Below are 26,999 nucleotides of genomic sequence, written 5' to 3'. Positions count from 1 at the left end.
TAGACGGCGTGCTGCGCGACCTGCTGTTCCTCTTTGTTTACCTGGACGACATCCTCGTCGCCAGCACGTCCCGGGCCGAGCACCTCCTCCACCTCCGAACACTGTTCGGGCGCCTCAGCGAGCACGGCCTCATCGTCAAACCGGCCAAATGCCACTTCGGCACGACGGCCGTTGATTTTTTGGGCCACCACATCACCAAGAACGGGGCCGTGCCGCTGCCAACCAAGGTCGAGGCCATCACCACGTTTCCGCGTCCCCGCTCCATAAAGGCCCTGCAGGAATTCCTGGGAATGGTGAATTTCTATCACCGCTTCGTGCCCCGCGCTGCTGAACTCATGCGGCCCCTCTACGAAGCCCTCCGGGGCAAGCCGGCCAAGCACGACGTCGTCTGGTCCGCAGCAATGGACGCGGCCTTTAAAAGCTCAAAGCGGGCCCTCGCCGATGCAACACTGCTCGCTCACCCGGTGCTCAACGCTCCCATCGCCCTCACCACAGATGCCTCCGACTACGCGGTGGGCGCCGCACATGAGCAATGGGTGAACGGGGTTTGGCAGCCACTCGCTTTTTTCAGCCGGCAACTCCGGCCGAACAAGCTCAAATATAGCACGTTTGACCGTGAGCTCCTCGGTCTACACCTGGCCGTTCGCCATTTCCGCCACCTCCTGGAGGGCCGACCCTTCACGGCGTTCGTCGACCACAAGCCGTTGGTTTACGCAATGGCCAAGGTCACGGAGCCGTGGTCGGCCCGCCAACAGCGCCACCTCTCCGCCGTGTCGGAGTTTACCACGGACATCCGGCACGTCGCCGGCAAAAACAACGCCGTGGCCGACTGTCTTTCTCGGGCCAGCGCGAACGCGGTCCACCTCGGCGTGGACTTCGCGCTTATGGCGGCGGACCAAACCACCGACACCACGGTGCAAGCCCTCCGGGCGGCGGACACGGGCCTCCGCCTGGCCGACATCCCCTTCGCGGACACTGTACTGCTCTGCGACGTCTCCCAAGGCTAGCCTCGCCCCATCGTGCCCGTTACCTGGCAACGCCGCATCTTCGCCTCCCTCCATGGCCTTTCCCACCCGAGCCGGAAAGCTTCCCAGAAGCTGGTGTCGGCGCGATTCGTCTGGCACGGCCTTCGACGGGACGTCCGCGATTGGACCAGCACCTGCACAGCCTGCCAACAGGCCAAGGTCCACCGACACCCAGGCCCCGCTGGCACCTTTCACCGTGCCCGAACGACGTTTCGACCACGTCAACGTGGACCTGGTGGGCCCCCTCCCCCCATCACGGGGTTTCACACACCTGCTCACCATGGTGGACAGGACCACCAGGTGGCCGGAGGCCGTTCCCCTTGTCTCCACCACCACCGCCAACATGGCGCAGGCTTTCATCGCCACCTGGGTCGCCCGCTTCGGCGCACATCTCGTTGGACCGCGGACCGCAGTTCACCTCCGAGCTGTGGGGCGCGGTCGCCTGCAACCTGGGGGTCAAGCTCCACCATACTATGGCCTACCACCCCCAAGCCAACGGGTTGTGCGAGCGATTCCACCGCTCCATGAAGGCTGCGCTCATCGCCGGCCTTCAGGACAGCGGTTGGGCCGACCGGCTGCCGTGGGTCCTTTTGGGCCTCCGCACGGCCCCCAAGGAGGACCTCCGGGCGTCCACCACCGAGCTTGTCTACGGCCAGGCGCTACGCGTCCCGGGCGAATTCGTGCCCGACGCTACCAGTCCCTGGTCCGCAGCTCACCAGGGCTCGGACCTCCAGGAGACCGCCCGACGGTTTGCCCCCGTGCCAACGTCCCACCACGGTGACCCCCAGTCCTACGTCCCCCCAGCGCTTCGCACAGCGGAGTACGTTTTTGTGCGTCATGACGCAAATCGGGGGCCACTCCGGCCGCCGTACGACGGGCCCTTCCGGGTCCTGCGACGGGACGACAAGTCGTTCGTCATCGACATCGGCGGCAGGTCGGACCGGATTGCGGTGGACCGCCTCAAGCCGGCGCACGTGGACATCGACCAACCGCCACGGTTGGCCCTTCCGCCGCGGCGAGGCCGCCCCCCATCCACGGTGCCCCCCACTCGACCGCCCACCACCACACCGGACCCCCCCCCACCCCCCACGACCCGCCAGGGGTCGCTTCGGCCGGGTCATCAGGACCCCCCTTAAATTGACCCTGCCGGTGCAAGTCGATTCTGGGGGGACGTGTGTAGCGGCTACCGCTGGGTATACACAATCGCCTTGCACCTACTGAGGACGCGGAGCGATCACCATGCCGGGCTCGCCCGGGACGCCCGGGCACGCCCAGCCTCGCCTTTCCAGGGCTCGTCCAGGACGCCCAGGCATGCCCGCTCTCGACTTGCCAGGCCTCGTCCAGGACGCCCGGGCATGTCCAGACTCGCCTTTCCAGGGTTCGCCCGGGCATGCCCGGTCTCGCCTTTCCCGGGCATACGCTCCGGGATAATGTGTATATATATTGCTGCCCGATAAACGGGCTTTTCAGAGTACCCGAGTTGATTTGACACAATACAGAAACTCGGACGAATTCCAGCTTTTTGTCGCGTCCATTCTTCCGATTTACGTTGGAGCATAGCTCCTACAATACAATGTAAACATTTCATAATCGTTTTGTGGGAGGAGGAGGGGGTGGGAGTGTTGGTGTCGTGTTTTTTAGGGAGTGGGGATTTATGGACGGGACGTCACTGGAGGGGAAAGGGTGTCAAAAGTCACATGTTTTGTGTACTACCCCTGAAGTTGATACAAGGATAAGCTAAGCCCACAACACTGACATGGCGTACATACAATGGTCACACACCTTTAGCATGTCGCACCAGCACTTCAGTGTTGCTCGCTCTGCTCTCAATCCTCCGAGCCACGACCACCCCAGCACCTCCAGGATGTATGTGTTCTTCTAGTAACCCTCTTTTAGTTAATTCCAATATCCAGGCTGACTTTACATCTTAACTCTATTGGTCCTCACCTCCTGTATATGGTCAGTGGAACCGGCCAGGCTTCAAGAGGCCAGGTCGGTCAACACACACACACACACACACACACACACACACACACACACACACACACACACACACACACACACACACACACACACACACACACACCGTCTTCTAGAGACTTCTATGCTATCCCAAGCTTAGCTCCAAGGATTCGAGCAGGCATTGATTGCATTGACATTTTGCTTTATCACCATTGCCCTCGCTTAGCCCGACACTTACGGGTTGCAGCGTTTCCTCCCCTCCTCTTTTCCTGTTCACTTAGTCGGTTCATATCGGCAACCCTTCGTCTCCTTGCTCTTCCATGAGCCTCGATCTTGGAAAGAAAAGACACATAGCCATTGATCACATGACTGGTGCATGGTTGGAGTAATTTTATGTTCCCAAACACAAGAGTGCACAGAGCAAACACATTCGCAAAAAACCGGTTACAGATGCATCATCATTAACATCGAACAAAGTTGAATTACAAAAGCATACCTTTTCAAATATATAACTATTCAATAAATATATATATATATTTCTAAATACATCTCTAGACTTGTAACATCAATATTCCAAAATGCATAGAAACAGACAACAGTTAAACTGTGCTATTCTAGCATGCAACTATGGTTATTAAACGATAGATCATGCGGACTGGCACGGACACCAAATCGCAAACTCTAAATGCATTCCATGGACGACTGACAATAAAACGCACACACACACACACACACGTACAAACACACTAATCACATGAAACGCGATGACCGGTGGACACAGATAGACAGACAGCATTGTGTTCAAGGCAAGACCGTTGAAAACGCATTCCCATGCACCGCGACTCGTCACATTACGTTATAAATGGACATTGAAAACGTGTAATATCAACTTTCCGTTTTATACGAACGTTTACGTCACATGGAATCTCCACTGGTACATCGGTGTTACACGTGCAATCGGTGTTACATTGTGCACGCATGCACGCGATACGGAGTACTTCGTCCCAACATTGGGTGGACCCTACATAACACAAAGCAGACCGGCAGCCTGCTCTTATTTATACCTCTTACCCTGATTTGCAATAGCACAGTATTAATCTTACCCACAATCCTCCCGGCCAAAAAAAACAATACACCCCACTTGCATTACTATATAGTATATACGTATACATATTACATACATACATACATACATACATACATACATACATACATACATACATACATATATATATATATATATATATATATATATATATATATATATATAATTTAACACTTCACATCGGCTTCACTTGCCCCCAAATAAAAAAGCTGGGACACTCGTTTCACCACATGCATACTGCAAGACGCGTCGCGTATACGTCGATTCGATTACAAGATTTCCTTAAACTAGCGTGAATTGAATGTAAATCGTCTGGGATTGAACATTCACCGGTACCGTGTTAACGATTCTGTGCACATGCATTACCTGTGCGTACGTGGTGTGCCGGACACATTAAATCACACGATTACAAGGCCTTACACGCAAGTTGTGTGCACCGCTGCGATGTTGCAGGAACAAGAGCGAGAGCAAAAGATCGTTTACGAGCATTTTCTTTGCGGCTTTCGATTGATGGTCGATGCGTGTTGTGTTCGCTGCTGAAGAGGTCTGCGTCGAAAACGTATTTTGACCGCCGTGTTCCACGATGCACGTACTGAGCGCTGAGGGATTTGTGTAATAATATGAAGGTTTTTTGTACGTAATTACGGTTTTAGTCCGGTGAATAATAATAATAATGAAGGTAATTACGGTGAAGCGACAGAAGGGTACCCCGTCATAAGCATTAAGCATGTTTTTGCTTCAGTTATGGAATCCGGTTTGCAGCGATATGTTGTCTATACACCGCCCAAACAGGGATGAGCAATTGTATGTACTCAGGGCAGGCCGGCAGGGACGCGTTACAGTTGGGATATGGCAGGCGTCATGGCACGTGGTGCGCTGCAATGGCATCCTTCCCTCTGGTCAATTCGTGATAGCAGCAAATCCGTCTGCACAGGGGACACACAAACACCAGAACTATATTCAGTAGTTATCCAAGGAAGACGGCCTTGAAGTGCACTACATGTCAACAATCCAGTTTATTTCTCGAAGTGAAATACAGCACTTGAAAAACAACATTTTTCTCTTCTTCTTCTTTAATGGCCACAATTATTCCCATGTTCTTGTGAGGGTTGGCCCGGGGAAGTTTAGGCCCAAGTCTTCACGAACCGGCTTGCCAGGCCTGACGTTCGACTAAGATTAAGGCAAGAATTTGGAATTTGTTCAGGTTGTCGGCGATAGCTCGTGTACTCTTCATGAACACCGTGGAATCTTGAACATCCACCAAATAACTCCGGCATACGTGACACCCAGTTTAACATCCATCCAAGGGACGGCACTCACATTGTCGAATCACCCTGCCTGTGAAACACCGGGATGACAGTTTACAGCTGCGTCTGGATTCAAACCCAGGTTGGACAGGTTGGAGGCTCGTGTGTGTACCTCTCAGCATCCTGGCAGCCCACTATAAAAACCAAATAATTACACAAAAAGGAGTTTCATCCTGGCATATTGCCCTCCAATAGTGAAGTGTATCATGTGTAGGCCAGTCCAGTAAAGGGAGAATGTTTAATCACCGTTCAACACTCGCGTTACAAGCCGCCATCGCACCCGATCTCCCGCTCGCCCGCCCCTTCCGGAAGCCAAACATTGCTCCCGATCAGGGACGTCTGCCCGAATACCGTAATGCTCAATATGTTACAGATAGTAATAATATACGATGTGGTTGCAGAGTTCCTTTGTAAGGATGATACACTACATGGCCAAAAGTATGCGGACACCCTTTCTAATTAGTAGATTCGACTGGTTCAGCCACACCCATTGCTGACAGGTATATATAATCAAGCACACAACCATGCAATCTCCATAGACAAACATTGGCAGTAGAATGGGCCGTATTAAAGAGCTCAGTGACTCAATGTGGCACCGTCATAGGATGCCACCTTTCCAACAAGTCAGTTCATCAAATTTCTGCCCTGCTAGAGATGCCCTGGTCAACTGTAAGTGCTGTTATTGTGAAGTGGAAACGTCTAGGAGCAACAACAGCTCAGCCACGAAGTGGTAGGCCACACAAGCTCACAGAACGGGACCGCCGATTGCTGAAGCGCGTAAAAATCGTCTGTCCTCGGTTGCAACACTCACTACCAAGTTCCAAACTGCCTCTGGAAGCAACGTCAGCACAACAACTGTTCGTCGGGAGCTTCATGAAATGGGTTTCCATGGCCGAGAAGCTGCACACAAGCCTAAAATCACCATGCGCAATGCCAGGCATCGGCTGGAGTGGTGTAAAGCTCGCCACCATTGGACTCTGGAACCTGCCCGAATGCATAGTGCCAACTGTAAAGTTTGGTGGAGGAGGAATATAATGGTCCGGGGCTGTTTTTCATGGTTCGGGCTCGGCCCCTTAGTTCCAGTGAAGGGAAATCTTAACGCTACCACATACAATGACATTCTAGACGATTGTGTGCTTCTAACTTTGTGGCAACAGTTTGGGAAAGGCCCTTTCCTGTTTCAGAATGACAATGCCCCCGTGCACAAAGCGAAGTCCAAACAGAAATGGTTTGTCGAGATTGGTGTAGAAGAACTTGACTGGCCTGCACAGAGCCCTGAGCTCAACCCCATCGAACACCTTTGGGATGAATTGGAACTTCGCCCAACATCAGTGCCCGACCTCACTAATGCTCTTGTGGCTGAATGGACGCAAATCCCCGCAGCAATGCTCCAACATCTTGTGGAAAGTCTTCCAAAAAAAGTGGAGGCTGTTATAGCAGCAAAGGGAGGACCAACTCCATATTAATGCCCATGATGTTGGAATGAGATGTTCGACGAGCACATACGGGAGTCCACATACTTTTGGCCATGTAGTATAGCTTGTCTCAATTTCAAAAACTAATCGATGTCAAGCAAAGCCGAAAGATCTTCACGAACACCTGTTTGCATACAACACAGTATTAGTTACATCAGGTGTTAAGGAAATGCATCGTTTCTTTTTTTTATGTGGAACAGCGAGTGAGTCTGTGCGAGTGTGTCACACACTCTTCAAGGCACAGGAAACTTACTCTGGTGATGAGTCCTTCTGTGGAGCTTTGCATGGCGGTCAAGGCTCTTTCCATGAATTCAAATGCGTGGCAGTCAACGCAGTGACGACCTTCCAAAGGGAGCACAACGTTACCACCACACGGGAAAAAGAGAGACACAGCCCACATTGTAGAGAACAAGACATTCAAACAAGATAACTCGCGATATCTGACCGAGTATCAAGTTGTCAGAGATTTTGGGCAATAAAATATCACAGATACAACCTCAAAGCCCTTTTGGGTCATCAATTTCTTGTGTAAATGTTAATGTTGGAATTGACCGCACAAGCCCATCCCTTACACAGGTAGCCGTACCATTGCCCTTCCCTACCCTCTCGTCTATGCCCTCCCAACCTCTTTGCCTTTATCTTACACTTCTTCCCTCATTATCGAGAGGTGCTCATTAATCATCCCCCACATGGCTGGCAGGATGGCCTCAAGGTATGCACCCTGGCCTGAGCTGTCTAACCTGGGTTTGAATCCCGACCCAACTAAACTGTCATCCCAGTTTATCACATGCAGGGTGATTGTCCCTCGGATGGATGACTGGGCGTCCCATCTGCCGGAATTAGTTGGTGGTCGTTAAAGATCCCACGGTGTCATTTGTGAAGAGTAGGTCAGGTATCGCCGGCAACCTGGACAAATTACAAATCCCTACTTGAACCTGCAGGGGGCACTGCATCAGCAGCCCAGGCAAGCTGAGCTTCCAGCAAATGCTGCAACCTGCAGCCATGTGCTGCATACTAAGGGGAAGAAGAAGATCCCCACCCCCATTGCTTTTGCCATCTCCTCATCTGGTTCATTTTTTGTAATGGTCTTTTTGCTGTGGTACGCAAAATGTAAAACATTTCATCAAATTCATGCTACTGTGGGAGCTGTTCTCGCACGATAAAATCGGACAAAATGGACGACGCCAGGAATTAGGTTTCTCTGAGCTATTTATTCCCAGCTCACTCAAACGAACTCCAAAGCACTGAAGTCTGAATCAGCCCATCGAACGGGCGGCAATATATATCCGAAACTCAACACACAAAAGCCACGCCTCTCAGGCGGGGCGTGGTAGGCAAATAGATAAGCCACGCCTCTCAACGGGGCGTGGTATGCAAGGCAAGCGTTCGCCCGGGAAAGGCAAGTATCAACACGCCCGGGCGAGTCCGGACACGTGACCGCTCGCCGGTTGCGTCATCTGCCGGTGCAGGGTAATTGTCATGCTACCGGTAACCGCTACACGCGCCCCCCAAGAATTAACATGCACCGGGAGAGTCAGTTTGAGGGGGGTCTTGATGACCCGGCCGAAACGACCCCTGACGATTCGTGTGGGGGTGGTAGGTGGCGGGGCGGTGGATGGTCGGGCGGGGGGCCTGGGTGACGGGGGACGGCCCCGACGTGGAGGAAGGGCCAACCGTGGTTGGTCGAGGTCCAAATGGGCCGGCTTGAGGCGGTCCACGGAGATGCGGTCCGCCTTGCCGCCGATGTCGATGGTGAACGACTTGTCGTCCCTCTTAAGGACCCAGAAAGGTCCATCGTACGGCGGCCGGAGCGTTCCCCGGTGTGCGTCGTGCCGGATAAAAACGTACTCCGCAGTGCGAAGTGCTGGGGGGACGTGGGCTTGGGGGCAGCCGTGGTGGGACGTGGACACGGGGGCAAATCTCCTGGCGGCCTCCTGGAGGACCGAGCGTTGGCGAGCCGCGGACCAGGGGCCGGTGGCGTCAGGGATGAATTCGCCCGGCACGCGCAGTGGCTGGCCGTAGACCAGCTCGGCGGTGGAAGCCTGGAGGTCCTCTTTAGGGGCCGTTCGGAGGCCCAATAGGACCCACGGGAGCCTGTCGGCCCAACCGTCGTCCTGGAGGCTGGCCCTGAGAGCGGCCTTCATCGAGCGGTGGAACCGCTCGCACAAGCCGTTGGCTTGGGGGTGGTAGGCCGTGGTGCGGTGAAGCTTGACCCCCAAGGCCTGGGCGACCGCGCCTCAAAGCTCGGAGGTGAATTGCGGGCCTCTATCGGAGGAGATGTCCGAGGGGGCGCCGAAACGGGCAATCAAGGTGCCAATGAAGGCCTGCGCCACGTCGGCGGATGTTGTTGATGCCAGCGGGACGGCCTCCGGCCACCTGGTGGTCCTGTCCACCATTGTGAGGAGGTGGGTGAAGCCCCGCGAGGAGGGAAGGGGTCCCACCAGGTCCACATTGACGTGGTCGAAGCGCCGCGCGGGCACGTCGAATGGTGCCAACGGGGCCTGGGTGTGCCGGTGGACCTTCGCGTGCTGGCAGGCGACACAGGCATTGGCCCAGTCGCGGACGTCTTTACGGAGCCCGTGCCAGACGAATTTCGCTGCCACGAACTTCTGTGATGCTTTCCGGCCCGGGTGGGAAAGGCCGTGGAGGGCGTCAAAAATGTGCCGCCGCCATCCGGTGGGCACGATGGGGCGAGGTTGGCCCAGGGAGACGTCACACAGGAGAACTGTGCCTGTGTCCTCGAAGGGGACGTCGGCCAACCGCAGGCCTGTGTCCGCTGTCCGGAGGGCTTGCACCGTGGGGTCGGCGGTCTGGTTGGCCGCCATGCGGGTGAAGTCCACACCCAGGTGGACGGCGTTCGCGCCGGACCGGGAGAGGCAATCGGCCACAGCGTTGTCCTTGCCCGCGATGTGCCGGATGTCCGTCGTAAATTCGGACACGGCGGAGAGGTGGCGCTGCTGGCGGGCCGACCACGGCTCCGTAACCTTGGCCATGGCGAAGACCAGGGGTTTGTGGTCCACAAACGCCGCACATGGGCGGCCCTCCAAAAGATGGCGGAAGTGGCGAACAGCCAGGTAAAGGCCGAGAAGCTCGCGGTCGATAGCGCTATACTTGCGCTCGTTAGGGCGAAGCTGCCGGCTGAAGAAGGCCAGCGGTTGCCAAGCTCCGTTCACCCACTGTTCATGCACGGCGCCCACCGCGTAGTCGGAAGCGTCCGTGGTGAGGGCGATGGGTGCGTCGAGCACTGGGTGCGCCAGCATGGTCGCGTTGGCGAGGGCCAGCTTAGCGCCCGTGAACGCCGCGTCCATCTCTGTGGTCCAGGCGACGACGTGCTTGGCCGGCTTGCCCCGGACGGCTTCGTACAGGGGGCGCATGAGTTGGGCGGCGCGAGGCACGAACCAGTGGTAGAAATTTACCATCCCCAAAAATTCCTGTAGGGCCTTGATGGAGCGAGGGCGCGGGAAACTTGTGACTGCCTCCAACTTGGTAGGCAGCGGGACGGCCCTGCGCTTCGTGATGCGGTGCCCCAGGAAGTCGACGGCCGTTACGCCAAACTGGCATTTCGCCGGGTTGATGATGAGGCCGTGCTGGCCGAGGCGCTCAAAAAGCGTGCGCAGGTGGACGAGGTGCTCCGCCCGGGAAGTGCTGGCGATGAGAATGTCATCCAGGCAGACGAACAGAAAGGTGAGATCGCGCAGCACACTGTCCATCAGCCGCTGAAAGGCCTGGGCCGCGTTTTTAAGGCCGAACGGCATTCGGAGGAACTCGAAGAGGCCAAAAGGTGTAATTCCAGCCGTCTTCGGAACGTCGGCCGGCCGGACAGGTACCTGGTGGTAGCCCCGAATGAGGTCGACCTTGGAGAAGATCACCCGCCCCGCCAAACGGGCGGAAAAGTCCTGTATGTGTGGTATCGGGTACCGGTCGGGGGTGGTGGCGTCGTTGAGGCGGCGGTAATCGCCGCATGGTCGCCATCCACCACCTGGTTTGGGCACGATGTGCAGGGGCGAGGCCCACGCGCTATTCGAGCGCCGCAAAATTCCCAATCGCTCCAGCGCGTCGAATTCCGCCTTCGCTACGGCGAGTTTGGCCGGGTTGAGGCGGCGAGCCCTGGTGTAGACCGGTGGACCTGTGGTCGGGATGTGGTGTTCGACGCCGTGCTTGACGGCGACGGCCGAAAACGTCGGCTGCGTGAGGGCGGGAAACTCGGCGAGTAGGCGGGTGAAATCGTCCATGGCCGGGAGCGCGCAGGCTAGCTTGGTCGGAGCGGAGGTGCTCAATGAGCAAGCGAGCGAGCTGAAGGTCTCCGCGTTAATGAGCCGACGCCGTTTGACGTCGACCAAAAGCCCATGCGTGCAAAGAAAATCTGCACCCAGCAAGGCCATGGGCACGTTCGCCGTGATTAAGTCCCACCTGAAGCGCTGGCCCCCGAAGCAGAATGCGACGCTGCGTGAACCGAAGGTGCGGATGGAGGAACCGTTTGCGGCGACCAAAGCGGGGCCGCAAAGCGCGGCCTGTTTGTCCTCCACCGAGGCGGGTATCACGCTCAGCTGAGCGCCGGTGTCACACAAAAAACGCCGCCCGGACTCCGTGTCCGTGATAAACAGAAGGCTGCCTGAATGGCTGACGCTCATGGCAGGCAGCGAGCGCCGGCCTGGTCATTTCCTGACCCGCCGAAAGTGCACGGTGGGCGGCACGTTCTGGCCTTCTGCCCGAACCTGGCGTGGTAATAGCACATGGTCCGCTCTGGTGGAGGCTCCTGCGGCCGCGTCGGGTTCGGTCGATGGGGCGGCCGCTGCCGCCAGTGGCGCCGACTCGGCCGGTGGAGGCGCCGGTCGTGGCGCGGGCGTTGCCTCGGTCGGCCCAGGGTCCCAGGCGGCCGCTCCGACGTGTCGCCTGGCCGAGCAAAATTTATCGGCCTCCTTGGCCAGGGCGCGAGGGTCCGTGATGGGCGAATTAGCCAAAGCTAACCGTACCTGCCCGGAGCCGCTGGAGGAACAGCTCGCGGAAGAGGAAGTCCGGGCTGTGGTCACCGAGAAGAGCAAGCATGTGGTCCATGCTTTCGGACGGACAGGCCTTGCCCATCTCCGGGAGGTGTAGTAGTTGTCGTGCGCGTTCGGTCTCCGTGAGTCCAAACGCACCGAGGAGTAGGTCTTTGAGCACGCCGTATTTGTCGGCGTCCGGCGGGTGCTGTAGGAAGCTCAGAACCCGGGAAGCGGAGGAGGCGTTGAGCGCGGAGACCACGTGGTGGTAGCGCGTCGTGTCCTCCGTAATGTCCCGCAGGGCGAATTGAGAATCCGCTTGAGCAAACCAAACGGCCGCGTGAGATTCCCAAAAGCCCGGGAGCTTCAAAGCTACAGCTGACTCCATCGCCGTGTTCGTAGAAAGGGGTCACCAATTGTGGGAGCTGTGCTCGCACGATAAAATCGGACCAAATGGACGACGCCAGGAATTAGGTTTCTCTGAGCTATTTATTCCCAGCTCACTCAAACGAACTCCAAAGCACTGAATCAGCCCATCGAACGGGCGGCAATATATATGTCAGAAACTCAACACACAAAAGCCACGCCTCCAGGCGGGCGTGGTATGCAAATAGATAAGCCACGCCTCTCAACGGGGCGTGGTATGCAAGGCAAGCGTTCGCCCCGGTAAAGGCAAGTCTCAACACGCCAGGGCGAGTCCGGACACGTGACCGCTTGCCGGTTGCGTCATCGGCCGGTGCAGGGTAATTGTGTCATGCTACCGGTAACCGCTACACTACCAAAGAAGCCGCAGAGCAAGGATTGCACAGGGTGGTTTGCCTTTGCCTTCGAAGTGGTAATCAGGGCATGCATTTGATATATATTCAGGCTTCCGGCGATAGCTCACCTACTCGTCACGAAGGACTCCGTGGGATCTTAAAGCTCCACCAACTGTCAGCAGACGGGACGCCCAGTCCATCAGTGGGATGGTGCTCCTCGTGATGTTTAGTCCGGTCGCCCAAAAACCCAGACTAGACAGCTCAGGTGTAAGTGTGCTACTAAAGCGCGGTGTTACGCGCGCTGTTTGTAAACAAGGAGGAAGCGGACAACGCGGTAATTTGTGAGAGTCTTTATTCAAGAGCTCACTGTAACACTGAACTCTCAGGGCTGCGCGCCCCGTGTATATCGTGAGGCCACGCCTCTCTCCCGGGCGTGGCCCACCCCCACTCGGTGTGCGGGGTGATGTCACCACGTCAGTGCTTTCGTGTCCGCCACACGCGCCCCCCCAGAATTCCCGCGCACCTGAAGGGCCAGTTTGCGGGGCAAACGGATGACCCGGCCGAAGCGCCCCCTGGTGACTGGCGGCGTCTGGGATGCAGGGATGCCATCTGGGATGCCTCCGGCTGCCCCTGGGATGGGTGCAGGACCGGGGGGCGGCGGGGCTGGGCGGTGCCGGGGGTCCGCCCGCAGGGGGGCGGCCCCGACGCGGGGGTCGGGCCACTGGCGGTGGATGGTCCACGTCGAGGTGGGCCGGCTTGAGGCGGTCCACAGAAACGCGGTCAGGAGTACCGCCGATGTCCAGGGTGAAGTGCTTCACCCCGGTCGCCAGCACGCGGAAGGGCCCGTCGTACGATGCCCACTGTCTGCTGGAGTATCTTGGGATCTGAACCCATGTGTATCCCCACGGTCTGCTGGAGTATCTTGGGATCTGAACCCATGGGTATGCACACTGTCTGCTGGAGTATTTTGGGATCTGAACCCATGGGTATGCACACTGTCTGCTGGAGTATCTTGGGATCTGATCCCATTGGAATGCCCACTGTCTGCTGGAGTATCTTGGGATCTGAACCCATGGGTATGCCCACTGACTGCTGGAGTATCTTGGGTTCTGAACCCATGGGTATGTCAACTGTCTACTGGAGTATATTGGGATCTGAACCCATCGGTATGCCAACTGTCTGCTGGAGTATATTGGGATCTGAACCCATGGGTATGCACAGTCTGCTGGAGTATCTTGGGATCTGAACCCATGGGTATGCACACTGTCTGCTGGAGTATCTGGGGATCTGAACCCATGGGTATGCCCACTGTCTGCTGGAGTATCTTGGGATCTGAACCCATGGGTATGCCAACTGTCTGCTGGAGTACCTTGGGATCTGAACCCATGGGTATGCACACTGTCTGCTGGAGTATCTTGGGATCTGAACCCATGGGTATGCCAACTGTCTGCTGGAGTATCTTGGGATCTGAATCCATGGGTATGCCCACTGTCTGCTGGAGTATCTTGGGATCTGAACCCATGGGTATGCCCACTGCCTGCTGGAGTATCTTGGGATTTGAACCCATGGGTATGCCAACTGTCTGCTGGAGTATCTTGGGATCTGAACCCATGGGTATGCCCACTGTCTGCTGGAGTATCTTGGGATCTGAACCCATGTGTATGCACACTGTCTGCTGGAGTATCTTGGGATCTGAACCCATGGGTAGGGTATGCACACTGTCTGCTGGAGTATCTTGGAATCTGAACCCATGGGTATGCCCACTGTCTGCTGGAGTATCTTGGGATCTGAACCCATGGGTATGCCCACTGTCTGCTGGAGTATCTTGGGTTCTGAATCCATGGGTATGTCCACTGTCTGCTGGAGTATCTTGGGATCTGAACCCATGGGTATGCCCACTGTCTGTTGGAGTATCTTGGGATCTGAACCAATGGGTATGCCAACTGTCTGCTGGAGTATCTTGGGATCTGAACCCATGGGTCTGCCCACTGTCTGCTGGAGTATCTTGGGATCTGAACCCATGGGTATGCCCACTGTCTGCTGGAGTATCTTGGGATCTGAACCCATGGGTATGCCAACTGTCTGCTGGAGTATCTTGGGATCTGAACCCATGGGTATGCCCACTGTCTGCTGGAGTATCTTGGGATCTGAACCCATGGGTATGCCAACTGTCTGCTGGAGTATCTTGGAATCTGAACCCATGGTTATGCCAACTGTCTACTGGAGTATATTGGGATCTGAACCCATGGGTATCCCCACTGTCTGCTGGAGTATCTTGGGATCTGAACCCATGGGTATGCACACTGTCTGCTGGAGTATCTTGGGAACTGAACCCATGGGTATGCACACTGTCTGCTGGAGTATCTTGGGATCTGAACCCATGGGTATGCCCACTGACTGCTGGAGTATCTTGGGTTCTGAACCCATGGGTATGCACACTGTCTGCTGGAGTATCTTGGGATCTGAACCCATGGGTATGCCCACTGTCTGCTGGAGTATCTTGGGATCTGAACCCATGGGTATGCCCACTGTATGCTGGAGTATCTTGGGATCTGAACCCATGGGTATGCCCACTGTCTGCTGGAGTATCTTGGGATCTGAACCCATGGGTATGCCCACTGTCTGCTGGAGTATCTTGGGATCTGAACCCATGGGTATGCCCACTGTCTGTTGGAGTATCTTGGGATCTGAACCAATGGGTATGCCAACTGTCTGCTGGAGTATCTTGGGATCTGAACCCATGGGTCTGCCCACTGTCTGCTGGAGTATCTTGGGATCTGAACCCATGGGTATGCCCACTGTCTGCTGGAGTATCTTGGGATCTGAACCCATGGGTATGCCAACTGTCTGCTGGAGTATCTTGGGATCTGAACCCATGGGTATGCCCACTGTCTGCTGGAGTATCTTGGGATCTGAACCCATGGGTATGCCCACTGACTGCTGGAGTATCTTGGGTTCTGAACCCATGGGTATGTCAACTGTCTGCTGGAGTATATTGGGATCTGAACCCATGGGTATGCACACTGTCTGCTGGAGTATCTTGGGATCTGAACCCATGGGTATGCCCACTGTCTGCTGGAGTATCTTGGGATCTGAACCCATGAGTATGCCCACTGTCTGCTGGAGTATCTTGGGATCTGAACCCATGGGTATGCACACTGTCTGCTGGAGTATCTGGGGATCTGAACCCATGGGTATGCACACTGTCTGCTGGAGTATCTGGGGATCTGAACCCATGGGTATGCACACTGTCTGCTGGAGTATCTTGGGATCTGAACCCATGGGTATGCACACTGTCTGCTGGAGTATCTGGGGATCTGAACCCATGGGTATGCCCACTGTCTGCTGGAGTATCTTGGGATCTAAACCCATGGGTATGCCAACTGTCTGCTGGAGTATCTTGGGATCTGAACCCATGGGTATGCCCACTGTCTGCTGGAGTATCTTGGGATCTGAACCCATGGGTATGCCCACTGTCTGCTGGAGTATCTTGGGATCTGAACCCATGGGTATGCACACTGTCTGCTGGAGTATCTTGGGATCTGAACCCATGGGTATGCCCACTGTCTGCTGGAGTATCTTGGGATCTGAACCCATGGGTATGCCCACTGTCTGCTGGAGTATCTTGGGATCTGAACCCATGGGTATGCCCACTGTCTGCTAGGGTATCTTGGGTTCTGAATCCATGGGTATGTCCACTGTCTGCTGGAGTATCTTTGGATCTGAACCCATGTGTATGCCCACTGTCTGCTGGAGTATCTTGGGATCTGAACCCATGGGTATGCCCACTGTCTGTTGGAGTATGTTGGGATCTGAACCCATGGGTATGCCAACTGTCTGCTGGAGTATCGTGGGATCTGAACCCATGGGTATGCCCACTGTCTGCTGGAGTATCTTGGGATCTGAACCCATGGGTATGCCCACTGTCTGCTGGAGTATCTTGGGATCTGAACCCATGGGTATGCCCACTATCTGCTGGAGTATCTTGGGATCTGAACCCATGGGTATGCCAACTGTCTGCTGGAGTATCTTGGAATCTGAACCCATGGTTATGCCAACTGTCTACTGGAGTATATTGGGATCTGAACCCATGGGTATCCCCACTGTCTGCTGGAGTATCTTGGGATCTGAACCCATGGGTATGCACACTGTCTGCTGGAGTATCTTGGGAACTGAACCCATGGGTATGCACACTGTCTGCTGGAGTATCTTGGGATCTGAACCCATGGGTATGCCCACTGACTGCTGGAGTATCTTGGGTTCTGAACCCATGGGTATGCACACTGTCTGCTGGAGTATCTTGGGATCTGAACCCATGGGTATGCCCACTGTCTGCTGGAGTATCTTGGGATCTGAACCCATGGGTATGCCCACTGTATGCTGGAGTATCTTGGGATCTGAACCCATGGGTATGCCCACTGTCTGCTGGAGTATCTTGGGATCTGAACCCATGGGTATGCCCACTGTCTGCTGGAGTATCTTGGGATCTGAACCCATGGGTATGCCCACTGTCTGCTGGAGTATCTTGGGATCTGAACCCATGGGTATGCCCACTGTCTGCTGGGGTATCTTGGGTTCTGAATCCATGGGTATGTCCACTGTCTGCTGGAGTATCTTTGGATCTGAACCCATGTGTATGCCCACTGTCTGCTGGAGTATCTTGGGATCTGAACCCATGGGTATGCCCACTGTCTGTTGGAGTATGTTGGGATCTGAACCCATGGGTATGCCAACTGTCTGCTGGAGTATCTTGGGATCTGAACCCATGGGTATGCTCACTGTCTGCTGGAGTATCTTGGGATCTGAACCCATGGGTATGCCCACTGTCTGTTGGAGTATGTTGGGATCTGAACCCATGGGTATGCCAACTGTCTGCTGGAGTATCGTGGGATCTGAACCCATGGGTATGCCCACTGTCTGCTGGAGTATCTTGGGATCTGAACCCATGGGTATGCCAACTGTCTGCTGGAGTATCGTGGGATCTGAACCCATGGGTATGCCCACTGTCTGCTGGAGTATCTTGGGATCTGAACCCATGGGTATGCCCACTGTCTGCTGGAGTATCTTGGGATCTGAACCCATGGGTATGCCCACTGTCTGCTGGAGTATCTTGGGATCTGAACCCATGGGTATGCCCACTGTCTGCTGGAGTATCTTGGGATCTGAACCCATGGTTATGCCAACTGTCTACTGGAGTATATTGGGATCTGAACCCATGGGTATCCCCACTGTCTGCTGGGGTATCTTGGGTTCTGAATCCATGGGTATGTCCACTGTCTGCTGGAGTATCTTTGGATCTGAACCCATGGGTATGCCCACTGTCTGTTGGAGTATCTTGGGATCTGAACCAATGGGTATGCCAACTGTCTGCTGGAGTATCTTGGGATCTGAACCCATGGGTCTGCCCACTGTCTGCTGGAGTATCTTGGGATCTGAACCCATGGGTATGCCCACTGTCTGCTGGAGTATCTTGGGATCTGAACCCATGGGTATGCCAACTGTCTGCTGGAGTATCTTGGGATCTGAACCCATGGGTATGCCCACTGTCTGCTGGAGTATCTTGGGATCTGAACCCATGAGTATGCCCACTGTCTGCTGGAGTATCTTGGGATCTGAACCCATGGGTATGCACACTGTCTGCTGGAGTATCTGGGGATCTGAACCCATGGGTATGCCCACTGTCTGCTGGAGTATCTTGGGATCTGAACCCATGGGTATGCACACTGTCTGCTGGAGTATCTGGGGATCTGAACCCATGGGTATGCCCACTGTCTGCTGGAGTATCTTGGGATCTGAACCCATGGGTATGCCAACTGTCTGCTGGAGTATCTTGGGATCTGAACCCATGGGTATGCCCACTGTCTGCTGGAGTATCCTGGGATCTGAACCCATGGGTATGCCCACTGTCTGCTGGAGTATGTTGGGATCTGAACCCATGGGTATGCCAACTGTCTGCTGGAGTATCGTGGGATCTGAACCCATGGGTATGCCCACTGTCTGCTGGAGTATCTTGGGATCTGAACCCATGGGTATGCCCACTGTCTGCTGGAGTATCTTGGGATCTGAACCCATGGGTATGCCCACTATCTGCTGGAGTATCTTGGGATCTGAACCCATGGGTATGCCAACTGTCTGCTGGAGTATCTTGGAATCTGAACCCATGGTTATGCCAACTGTCTACTGAAGTATATTGGGATCTGAACCCATGGGTATCCCCACTGTCTGCTGGAGTATCTTGGGATCTGAACCCATGGGTATGCACACTGTCTGCTGGAGTATCTTGGGAACTGAACCCATGGGTATGCACACTGTCTGCTGGAGTATCTTGGGATCTGAACCCATGGGTATGCCCACTGACTGCTGGAGTATCTTGGGTTCTGAACCCATGGGTATGCACACTGTCTGCTGGAGTATCTTGGGATCTGAACCCATGGGTATGCCCACTGTCTGCTGGAGTATCTTGGGATCTGAACCCATGGGTATGCCCACTATCTGCTGGAGTATCTTGGGATCTGAACCCATGGGTATGCCAACTGTCTGCTGGAGTATCTTGGAATCTGAACCCATGGTTATGCCAACTGTCTACTGGAGTATATTGGGATCTGAACCCATGGGTATCCCCACTGTCTGCTGGAGTATCTTGGGATCTGAACCCATGGGTATGCTCACTGTCTGCTGGAGTATCTTGGGATCTGAACCCATGGGTATGCCCACTGACTGCTGGAGTATATTGGGATCTGAACCCATGGGTATGCCAACTGTCTGCTGGAGTATCTTGGGATCTGAACCCATGGGTATGCCCACTGACTGCTGGAGTATCTTGGGACCTGAACCCATGGGTATGCCACCTGTCTGCTGGAGTATCTTGGGATCTGAACCCATGGGTATCCCCACGGTCTGCTGGAGTATCTTGGGATCTGAACCCATGGGTATGCACACTGTCTGCTGGAGTATCTTGGGATCTGAACCCATGGGTATGCCCACTGACTGCTGGAGTATCTTGGGTTCTGAACCCATGGGTATGCACACTGTCTGCTGGAGTATCTTGGGATCTGAACCCATGGGTATGCTCACTGTCTGCTGGAGTATCTTGGGATCTGAACCCATGGGTATGCCCACTGACTGCTGGAGTATCTTGGGTTCTGAACCCATGGGTATGCCCATTGACTGCTGGAGTATCTTGGGTTCTGAACCCATGGGTATGTCAACTGTCTACTGGAGTATATTGGGATCTGAACCCATCGGTATGCCAACTGTCTGCTGGAGTATATTGGGATCTGAACCCATGGGTATGCACAGTCTACTGGATTATCTTGGGATCTGAACCCATGGGTATGCACACTGTCTGCTGGAGTATCTGGGGATCTGAACCCATGGGTATGCCCACTGTCTGCTGGAGTATCTTGGGATCTGAACCCATGGGTAGGGTATGCACACTGTCTGCTGGAGTATCTTGGAATCTGAACCCATGGGTATGCCCACTGTCTGCTGGGGTATCTTGGGTTCTGAATCCATGGGTATGCCCACTGTCTGCTGGAGTATCTTGGGATCTGAACCCATGGGTATGCCCACTGTCTGCTGGGGTATCTTGGGTTCTGAATCCATGGGTATGTCCACTGTCTGCTGGAGTATCTTTGGATCTGAACCCATGGGTATGCCAACTGTCTGCTGGAGTATCTTGGGATCTGAACCCATGGGTATGCCCACTGTCTGCTGGAGTATCTTGGGATCTGAACCCATGGGTATGCCCACTGTCTGCTGGGGTATCTTGGGTTCTGAATCCATGGGTATGTCCACTGTCTGCTGGAGTATCTTTGGATCTGAACCCATGTGTATGCCCACTGTCTGCTGGAGTATCTTGGGATCTGAACCCATGGGTATGCCCACTGTCTGTTGGAGTATGTTGGGATCTGAACCCATGGGTATGCCAACTGTCTGCTGGAGTATCGTGGGATCTGAACCCATGGGTATGCCCACTGTCTGCTGGAGTATCTTGGGATCTGAACCCATGGGTATGCCCACTGTCTGCTGGAGTATCTTGGGATCTGAACCCATGGGTATGCCCACTGTCTGCTGGAGTATCTTGGGATCTGAACCCATGGGTATGCCCACTGTCTGCTGGAGTATCTTGGGATCTGAACCCATGGGTATGCCCACTGTCTGTTGGAGTATGTTGGGATCTGAACCCATGGGTATGCCAACTGTCTGCTGGAGTATCGTGGGATCTGAACCCATGGGTATGCCCACTGTCTGCTGGAGTATCTTGGGATCTGAACCCATGGGTATGCCAACTGTCTGCTGGAGTATCGTGGGATCTGAACCCATGGGTATGCCCACTGTCTGCTGGAGTATCTTGGGATCTGAACCCATGGGTATGCCCACTGTCTGCTGGAGTATCTTGGGATCTGAACCCATGGGTATGCCCACTGTCTGCTGGAGTATCTTGGGATCTGAACCCATGGGTATGCCCACTGTCTGCTGGAGTATCTTGGGATCTGAACCCATGGTTATGCCAACTGTCTACTGGAGTATATTGGGATCTGAACCCATGGGTATCCCCACTGTCTGCTGGAGTATCTTGGGATCTGAACCCATGGGTATGCACACTGTCTGCTGGAGTATCTTGGGATCTGAACCCATGGGTATGCACACTGTCTGCTAGAGTATCTTGGGATCTGAACCCATGGGTATGCCCACTGACTGCTGGAGTATCTTGGGTTCTGAACCCATGGGTATGCACACTGTCTGCTGGAGTATCTTGGGATCTGAACCCATGGGTATGCTCACTGTCTGCTGGAGTATCTTGGGATCTGAACCCATGGGAATGCCCACTGTCTGCTGGAGTATCTTGGGATCTGAACCCATGGGTATGCCCACTGACTGCTGGAGTATCTTGGGCTCTGAACCCATGGGTATGCCACCTGTCTGCTGGAGTATATTGGGATCTGAACCCATGGGTATCCCCAGTCTGCTGGAGTATCTTGGGATCTGAACCCATGGGTATGCACAGTCTGCTGGAGTATCTTGGGATCTGAACCCATGGGTATGCACAGTCTGCTGGAGTATCTTGGGATCTGAACCCATGGGTATGCCCACTGACTGCTGGAGTATCTTGGGTTCTGAACCCATGGGTATGTCAACTGTCTGCTGGAGTATATTGGGATCTGAACCCATGGGTATGCACACTGTCTGCTGGAGTATCTTGGGATCTGAACCCATGGGTATGCACACTGTCTGCTGGAGTATCTGGGGATCTGAACCCATGGGTATGCCTACTGTCTGCTGGAGTATCTTGGGATCTGAACCCATGGGTATGCCAACTGTCTGCTGGAGTATCTTGGGATCTGAACCCATGGGTATGCACACTGTCTGCTGGAGTATCTTGGGATCTGAACCCATGGGTATGCCAACTGTCTGCTGGAGTATCTTGGGATCTGAACCCATGGGTATGCCCACTGTGCTGGAGTATCTTGGGATCTGAACCCATGGGTATGCCCACTGTCTGCTGGAGTATCTTTGGATCTGAACCCATGGGTATGCCCACTGTCTGCTGGAGTATCTTGGGATCTGAACCCATGGGTATGCCCACTGTCTGCTGGAGTATCTTGGGATCTGAACCCATGGGTATGCCCACTGTCTGCTGGAGTATCTTGGGTTCTGAATCCATGGGTATGTCCACTGTCTGCTGGAGTATCTTTGGATCTGAACCCATGTGTATGCCCACTGTCTGCTGGAGTATCTTGGGATCTGAACCCATGGGTATGCCCACTGTCTGCTGGAGTATCTTGGGATCTGAACCCATGGGTATCCCACTGTCTGCTGGAGTATCTTTGGATCTGAACCCATGGGTATGCACACTGTCTGCTGGAGTATCTGGGGATCTGAACCCATGGGTATGCCCACTGTCTGCTGGAGTATCTTGGGATCTGAACCCATGGGTATGCCCACTGTCTGCTGGAGTATCTTGGGATCTGAACCCATGGGTATGCCCACTGTCTGCTGGAGTATCTTGGGATCTGAACCCATGGGTATGCCAACTGTCTGCTGGAGTATCTTGGGATCTGAACCCATGGTTATGCCAACTGTCTACTGGAGTATATTGGGATCTGAACCCATGGGTATCCCCACTGTCTGCTGGAGTATCTTGGGATCTGAACCCATGGGTATGCACACTGTCTGCTGGAGTATCTTGGGATCTGAACCCATGGGTATGCCCACTGTCTGCTGGAGTATCTTGGGATCTGAACCCATGGGTATGCACACTGTCTGCTGGAGTATCTTGGGATCTGAACCCATGGGTATGCCCACTGACTGCTGGAGTATCTTGGGTTCTGAACCCATGGGTATGCCCACTGACAGCTGGAGTATCTTGGGTTCTGAACCCATGGGTATGCACACTGTCTGCTGGAGTATCTTGGGATCTGAACCCATGGGTATGCTCACTGTCTGCTGGAGTATCTTGGGATCTGAACCCATGGGTATGCCCACTGACTGCTGGAGTATCTTGGGATCTGAACCCATGGGTATGCCACCTGTCTGCTGGAGTGTATTGGGATCTGAACCCATCGGTATGCCAACTGTCTGCTGGAGTATATTGGGATCTGAACCCATGGGTATGCACAGTCTGCTGGAGTATCTTGGGATCTGAACCCATGGGTATGCACACTGTCTGCTGGAGTATCTGGGGATCTGAACCCATGGGTATGCCCACTGTCTGCTGGAGTATCTTGGGATCTGAACCCATGGGTATGCCAACTGTCTGCTGGAGTATCTTGGGATCTGAACCCATGGGTATGCACACTGTCTGCTGGAGTATCTTGGGATCTGAACCCATGGGTATGCCAACTGTCTGCTGGAGTATCTTGGGATCTGAATCCATGGGTATGCCCACTGTCTGCTGGAGTATCTTGGGATCTGAACCCATGGGTATGCCCACTGCCTGCTGGAGTATCTTGGGATCTGAACCCATGGGTATGCCAACTGTCTGCTGGAGTATCTTGGGATCTGAACCCATGGGTATGCCCACTGTCTGCTGGAGTATCTTGGGATCTGAACCCATGTGTATGCACACTGTCTGCTGGAGTATCTTGGGATCTGAACCCATGGGTAGGGTATGCACACTGTCTGCTGGAGTATCTTGGGATCTGAACCCATGGGTATGCCCACTGTCTGCTGGAGTATCTTGGGATCTGAACCCATGGGTATGCCCACTGTCTGCTGGAGTATCTTGGGTTCTGAATCCATGGGTATGTCCACTGTCTGCTGGAGTATCTTGGGATCTGAACCCATGTGTATGCCCACTGTCTGTTGGAGTATCTTGGGATCTGAACCAATGGGTATGCCAACTGTCTGCTGGAGTATCTTGGGATCTGAACCCATGGGTCTGCCCACTGTCTGCTGGAGTATCTTGGGATCTGAACCCATGGGTATTGCCCACTGTCTGCTGGAGTATCTTGGGATCTGAACCCATGGGTATGCCAACTGTCTGCTGGAGTATCTTGGGATCTGAACCCATGGGTATGCCCACTGTCTGCTGGAGTATCTTGGGATCTGAACCCATGGGTATGCCCACTGTCTGCTGGAGTATCTTGGGATCTGAACCCATGGGTATGCACACTGTCTGCTGGAGTATCTGGGGATCTGAACCCATGGGTATGCACACTGTCTGCTGGAGTATCTTGGGATCTGAACCCATGGGTATGCACACTGTCTGCTGGAGTATCTTGGGATCTGAACCCATGGGTATGCCCACTGTCTGCTGGAGTATCTTGGGATCTGAACCCATGGGTATGCCCACTGTCTGCTGGAGTATCTTGGGATCTGAACCCATGGGTATTGCCCACTGTCTGCTGGAGTATCTTGGGATCTGAACCCATGGGTATGCCAACTGTCTGCTGGAGTATCTTGGGATCTGAACCCATGGGTATGCCCACTGTCTGCTGGAGTATCTTGGGATCTGAACCCATGGGTATGCCCACTGTCTGCTGGAGTATCTTGGGATCTGAACCCATGGGTATGCACACTGTCTGCTGGAGTATCTGGGGATCTGAACCCATGGGTATGCCCACTGTCTGCTGGAGTATCTTGGGATCTGAACCCATGGGTATGCACACTGTCTGCTGGAGTATCTGGGGATCTGAACCCATGGGTATGCCCACTGTCTGCTGGAGTATCTTGGGATCTGAACCCATGGGTATGCCAACTGTCTGCTGGAGTATCTTCGGATCTGAACCCATGGGTATGCCCACTGTCTGCTGGAGTATCTTGGGATCTGAACCCATGGGTATGCCCACTGTCTTCTGGAGTATCTTGGGATCTGAACCCATGGGTATGCACACTGTCTGCTGGAGTATCTTGGGATCTGAACCCATGGGTATGCCCACTGTCTGCTGGAGTATCTTGGGATCTGAACCCATGGGTATGCCCACTGTCTGCTGGAGTATCTTGGGATCTGAACCCATGGGTATGCCCACTGTCTGCTGGAGTATCTTGTTGCCACACATTACACTGACAAAACGGAGTGATCAACATCCTTGTCAAAAAAAAAAATGTCCAGTAACAAACACACACACAAACAGACAAACAGACAAACAGACTCAAATGCAATACCCTCTCCTCTGGCGAGGGTAAAAATATATATACATATATCACCGAATTCGCTGTAAGTGGACAATTACTATTTACCACCACACACCGCACCACTTACTCCAAACAAACTCCACACCACACTCTACACCCACTCGTTAAACACGAAACACTTCACCCCACCCATTACACACACACCATACTCCACACACACCACACCACTTACTCCAAACAAACTCCACACCCACTCACTCTACACGAAACACTCCACACAGCACACTCTCCACACCCCCCCCCCCCACCCATTACACACACACACACACCCCACCCATTACACACCCCCATATCCCATACTCCACACACACCACACGGTGCCGTTTTAGTGGACGACATCTACGACAGTTGTAATATTAAAATCCATCCTTTTGTTCGCATCGTGATGAGGTTCGCCCGTGGAACCGAAAGCCATAATATGCTGTCCCGGGTTACCTGGGGTTCCTTTTGCAGTGGCGTCCGACACGAGGCAATGTCCGGGAGCGGACACGAGCAGGAGTACGAGTGTGAGCGCGGCGAAAGAGCGGATGGACTGAGAGCTGGGATTCGACGCCATGACGAGGCGACGACGCCGAGCACTGCGGCGCTGCCGCGCTGCAGATGTAGGGACGGGCGGGGAGGGAGAGGGGGAGGAGTCGAAATGGGTAATATGAGGGAAGGGAGCGGGAAGAAAGGGGAGGAGAGGATCGGAATGGGTAATATGAGGTAAGGGAACGGGAAGAAAGGGGAGGAGAGGATCGGAATGGGTAATATGAGGGAGGGAACGGGAAGAAAGGGCAGAGAGAATCGAAATGGGTAATATGAGGGAAGGGAGCGGGAAGAAAGAGGGGAGAGGATCGAAATGGGTAATATGAGGGAACGGAGCGGGAAGAAAGAGGGGAGAGGTTCGAAATGGGTAATATGAGGGAACGGAGCGGGAAGAAAGGGGGGAGAGGATCGAAATGGGTAATATGAGGGAGGGAGCGGGAAGAAAGAGGGGAGAGGATCGAAATGGGTAATATGAGGGAGGGGAGCAGGAAGAAAGAGGGGGAGGATCGAAATGGGTAATATGAGGAGAGGGAGCGGGAAGAAAGAGGGGAGAGGATCGAAATGGGTAATATGAGGGAAGGGAGCGGGAAGAAAGGGGGGAGAGGATCGAAATGGGTAATATGAGGGAGGGAGCGGGAAGAAAGAGGGGAGAGGATCGAAATGGGTAATATGAGGAGAGGGAGCAGGAAGAAAGAGGGGAGAGGATCGAAATGGGTAATATGAGGGAAGGGAGCGGGAAGAAAGGGGGGAGAGGATCGAAATGGGTAATATGAGGGAGGGAGCGGGAAGAAAGAGGGGAGAGGATCGAAATGGGTAATATGAGGGAGGGAACGGGAAGAAAGGGGGGAGAGGATCGAAATGGGTAATATGAGGGAAGGGAGCGGGAAGAAAGGGGGGAGAGCATCGAAATGGGTAATATGAGGGAACGGAGCGGGAAGAAAGGGGGGAGAGGATCGAAATGGGTAATATGAGGGAGGGAGCGGGAAGAAAGAGGGGAGAGGATCGAAATGGGTAATATGAGGGAAGGGAGCGGGAAGAAAGAGGGGCAAGGGGTTGAAATGAGTAATATGAGGGAGGGAGCGGGAAGAAAGAGGGGAGAGGATCGAAATGGGTAATATGAGGGAGGGAGCGAGAAGAAAGAGGGGAGAGGCTCGAAATGGGTAATATGAGGGAGGGAGCGGGAAGAAAGAGGGGAGAGGATCGAAATGGGTAATATGAGGG

General features: G+C 54.3%; 1 protein-coding gene across 1 annotated transcript; it reads right to left on the bottom strand.

Moving 5' to 3' along the window:
* Positions 1-3,362: 3,362 nt before the first annotated feature.
* Positions 3,363-26,000, bottom strand: NICOL1 (NELL2 interacting cell ontogeny regulator 1). The gene is made up of 3 exons (XM_068110292.2): positions 25,686-26,000; positions 7,128-7,216; positions 3,363-5,018 (listed from the first exon to the last, which is right to left on the bottom strand). The coding sequence occupies exons 1-3, from the start codon at positions 25,804-25,806 to the stop codon at positions 4,929-4,931; spliced, it is 300 nt and encodes a 99-aa protein (XP_067966393.1). The 5' UTR covers positions 25,807-26,000; the 3' UTR covers positions 3,363-4,928.
* Positions 26,001-26,999: the final 999 nt, after the last annotated feature.

This window comes from Myxine glutinosa, chromosome 3, assembly GCF_964187855.1.
Source record: "Myxine glutinosa chromosome 3, kmMyxGlut1.1, whole genome shotgun sequence".
In the NCBI taxonomy this organism is placed as follows: domain Eukaryota; kingdom Metazoa; phylum Chordata; class Myxini; order Myxiniformes; family Myxinidae; genus Myxine; species Myxine glutinosa.
Note: the sequence above shows the minus strand (reverse complement) of the source record. Positions and strands in the feature narration are given on the sequence as shown.

Coding starts and splice junctions, on each gene's coding strand:
- NICOL1 (XM_068110292.2), bottom strand. CDS start 25,806: ATGGCGTCGAATCCCAGCTCTCAGTCCATCCGCTCTTTCGCCGCGCTC. Junction 7,217..25,685: donor CACTGCAAAAGGAACCCCAG/GTAACCCGGGAC, acceptor TCCCTTTGGAAG/GTCGTCACTGCGTTGACTGC. Junction 5,019..7,127: donor CAGAAGGACTCATCACCAGA/GTAAGTTTCCTG, acceptor TCCCCTGTGCAG/ACGGATTTGCTGCTATCACG.